At 41.1% G+C, this 3,026-nt stretch overlaps 2 protein-coding genes across 10 annotated transcripts in view; both read right to left on the minus strand.

Moving 5' to 3' along the window:
- LOC103471737 (protocadherin gamma-C5-like) overlaps positions 1-3,026 on the minus strand; it is a 276,959-nt gene that overhangs the window by 52,280 nt on the left and 221,653 nt on the right. The gene's annotated exons all lie outside the window — the stretch shown is intronic.
- The window catches only part of LOC108166611 (protocadherin gamma-A11-like), a gene marked incomplete at its 3' end in the record, with an annotated part of 22,876 nt that continues 19,853 nt past the window's right edge, over positions 4-3,026 (minus strand). Inside the window, exon 3 of the mRNA XM_017306991.1 lies at positions 4-152. Within this exon, the coding sequence (XP_017162480.1) occupies positions 4-152 (149 nt within the window). The remainder of the gene's footprint in view (positions 153-3,026) is intronic.

Genomic DNA, 3,026 nt, shown 5'->3' on the forward strand with positions numbered 1-3,026 from the left:
AAAGTCAGTGAACTCCGACAACACTTCAGGAAAGCTGTCCGCCACCGCCACGTTAACAATGACTGTAGCTGAACGAGAGGGCTGCCCGTTGTCCTCCACTATGACAGTCAGTCTTTGTTTCACAGCATCTTTATCAGTCACCTGACGGATAGTTCTTATTTCTCCATTYTGTAAGCCCAYTTSAAACAGCGCTCTGTCTGTGGCTTTCTGGAGTTTATAGGAGAGCCAGGCATTCTGTCCAGAGTCCACATCCACAGCCACCACTTTAGTCACCAGGTAGCTCACTTCTGCTGAACGAGGCACCATTTCAGCCACCATGGAGCCACCTGTCTGGATTGGGTACAAAACTTGAGGTGGATTATCATTCTGATCCTGGATCAGGATTTTCACAGTAACGTTGCTGCTGAGTGGAGGAGAGCCTCCATCTTGYGCTTTAATGCAGAATTGGAAATCCTTCATCTGCTCGTAGTCAAAAGAGCGACCTGCATGAATGACTCCACTATCAGCACTGACGGACACATATGAGGAGACTGGCACTCCGTTAATAGAGGAATCCTCTAGGATGTAAGAAACTCGAGCATTCTGTTTCCAGTCAGCGTCTGTAGCTTTTACTGTAAATACAGAGACACCTGGTGTGTTGTTTTCTACAATGTAGGCCTCATATGAGCTCCTCTCAAAGACAGGCGAGTTGTCATTCACATCAGAGATCTGTAAAGTGAGAGTGACGCTGCTGGAGAGGGAGGGTACKCCTTCATCAGARCAGGTCACTGTGATATTATACTCAGATGCTATTTCTCTATCTAGTTCATTCTCTGTTATTAAGCTATAAAATTCTCCAGTTGAATATTTCATCAGAAACGGAATATTATCATTTATGGAGCAGTGGACCTTTCCGTTGTCTCCGGAGTCCTCGTCTTCTATGTTTATCATCGTCACAACAGTACCGAGGGTGGCATCTTCTGATATAACGTTTGATTTGGATATAATTTGGATGTTGGGTTGATTGTCATTTACGTCTATGACGTCAATCGTCACTTTACAAGAGTCTTCTAGCCCACCATCATCACTTGCACGAATATTCATCTGAAACGAATTAACTTTTTCATAGTCAACATCTCTTCTCAGTGTAATTTCACCACTTTCAGCATTTACTCCAAATACCCCGCGCGCATTTTCAATTATACTCGATATTGAATAGGTAATTCTACCATTGGAGCCTTCGTCTGCATCTGTCGCCGTGACTGCCATTACAACTGTTCCTACCGGGGAATTTTCTCTGATTGAAGCCTTATAAGCCGGCTGTGTAAAAACAGGAGCGTTATCATTGGCATCTAAAACGGTGATGAGGATCTGCATTGTTCCAGTCATCTGTGGCTCTCCCCCATCCAGCGCAGTCAACACCAAAGAAATGTGTTCCTGTTTTTCCCTGTCAAGCGGTTTCTCCAAAATCATTTCAACATTCTTTGAACCGTCTGCCTGATCATGTAACTTGACCACAAAGTGTTCTTTTGGTTCAAGTGTATAGGTCTTTAGTCCGTTAACGCCCACATCGAGATCAAAAGCACGATCTAAAATGAATTTAGCCCCACGGACAGCCGATTCTCTTATTTTGAATTTCACATCGCTTTTTTCAAACGATGGAGGATTGTCATTAATATCTGTAATCTCAAGAGTAACACTATAAAATTCCATGGGATTTTCTAATATAATCTGGAAATGCAGCGAACAGGGCGCCGTTTGTCCACACAGCGTCTCTCTGTCTATTCTGTTTTTGATGAGAAGRACGCCTCTTTCATTATGCAGCTCAACATATTTATCGCCGTCTCGACTAAATATTCGAGCTTTTCCTGTTTTTAGTCTTTTAATATCCAAACCAAAATCTTCAGCAACATTACCGACTACAGAACCTTTCGGCAATTCCTCAGGAACGGAGTAGCTGACCTGACCGAGCACCGAGCAAACGAAATGGGCCAAAAAAAACAACAGCACTTCCCTTCTCATTGTTTGTCCGACGTGATCCATAGGCAAAGTACTAAGAACCAAAATATCTTGTATTCCATAAAATAAAGTATTAAAAAAAAATTCCACGAGGATTATGAATTATTCAAAGAAAGAAMATTKTGAAGATATCCTGGACGCTGAGTGCATCGACTATGCATTTCGCTTCTCTCTCTTYCTCTGTCTAAAATAAAGACGTGATGGGAGGCAAAACGAGTCTGCAGTGTATTTGATACAAACTAGCCAACAGCGGCACTTCGAGCTCAAAACGAAGCAGTGCACCGAGAACTCAACAACTAACAGAGAATTCAAAATTCTGTTTTAGAATTTAGACTTAAATCTCAATATTCTTACAAGAAATAAAAAATATATATTAATTAAACATATGTCATCAACCGACTGAAAACACTGATCTTAAAATGAAATGAATCTTTCGTCTTTRCACTTCTTAATGGATTTTTATACATAAAAAGAAAGACGTGAATGGGCAGGAGGGACTTATGAATACAAAATGCAAAATACCCTGGTCACTGGCCAGGGTACTGAAAACAAGATTTTTTACATTTAATGAAATATTCATTTTATATTTGCAATGGCATGATATATAAAATGATAATTTCATTGTAGCATTCCATAATATTTTTTTAGATTAAAAACAAGGGAAGATTAGGGCGGGGGAATTATAAACAGAAAAGCAGGCCACTGGCCAGAGTACTGAAAACAATACAAATTATTTAAATGTTTCACAACCAATGAAAGTCACAGCAGGAAAATGCTAACCTCTATAGGAGAGTCGGGTTCATCCAGGATGTTCTTCTCACTCCTTATCCGCTGAATGGTTCCTGTAGAACTGGGGTCCATTATTAACATGTTCTGACTACCTGTTCTGCCAACCTTAATGTCACTCTTTCTGGAGTCAGTCGTCCTGCACACCTCGTAATTGTACACGTGTGGCAGAGTTCCTGTTCCCAAAGTGTCGGAGTAACGAGGTGGATAATATGGAATCACAGGGAGGCTGGAGTGATACA

The sequence above is a fragment of the Poecilia reticulata genome, linkage group LG10, assembly GCF_000633615.1.
Source record: "Poecilia reticulata strain Guanapo linkage group LG10, Guppy_female_1.0+MT, whole genome shotgun sequence".
Lineage (NCBI taxonomy): Eukaryota > Metazoa > Chordata > Actinopteri > Cyprinodontiformes > Poeciliidae > Poecilia > Poecilia reticulata.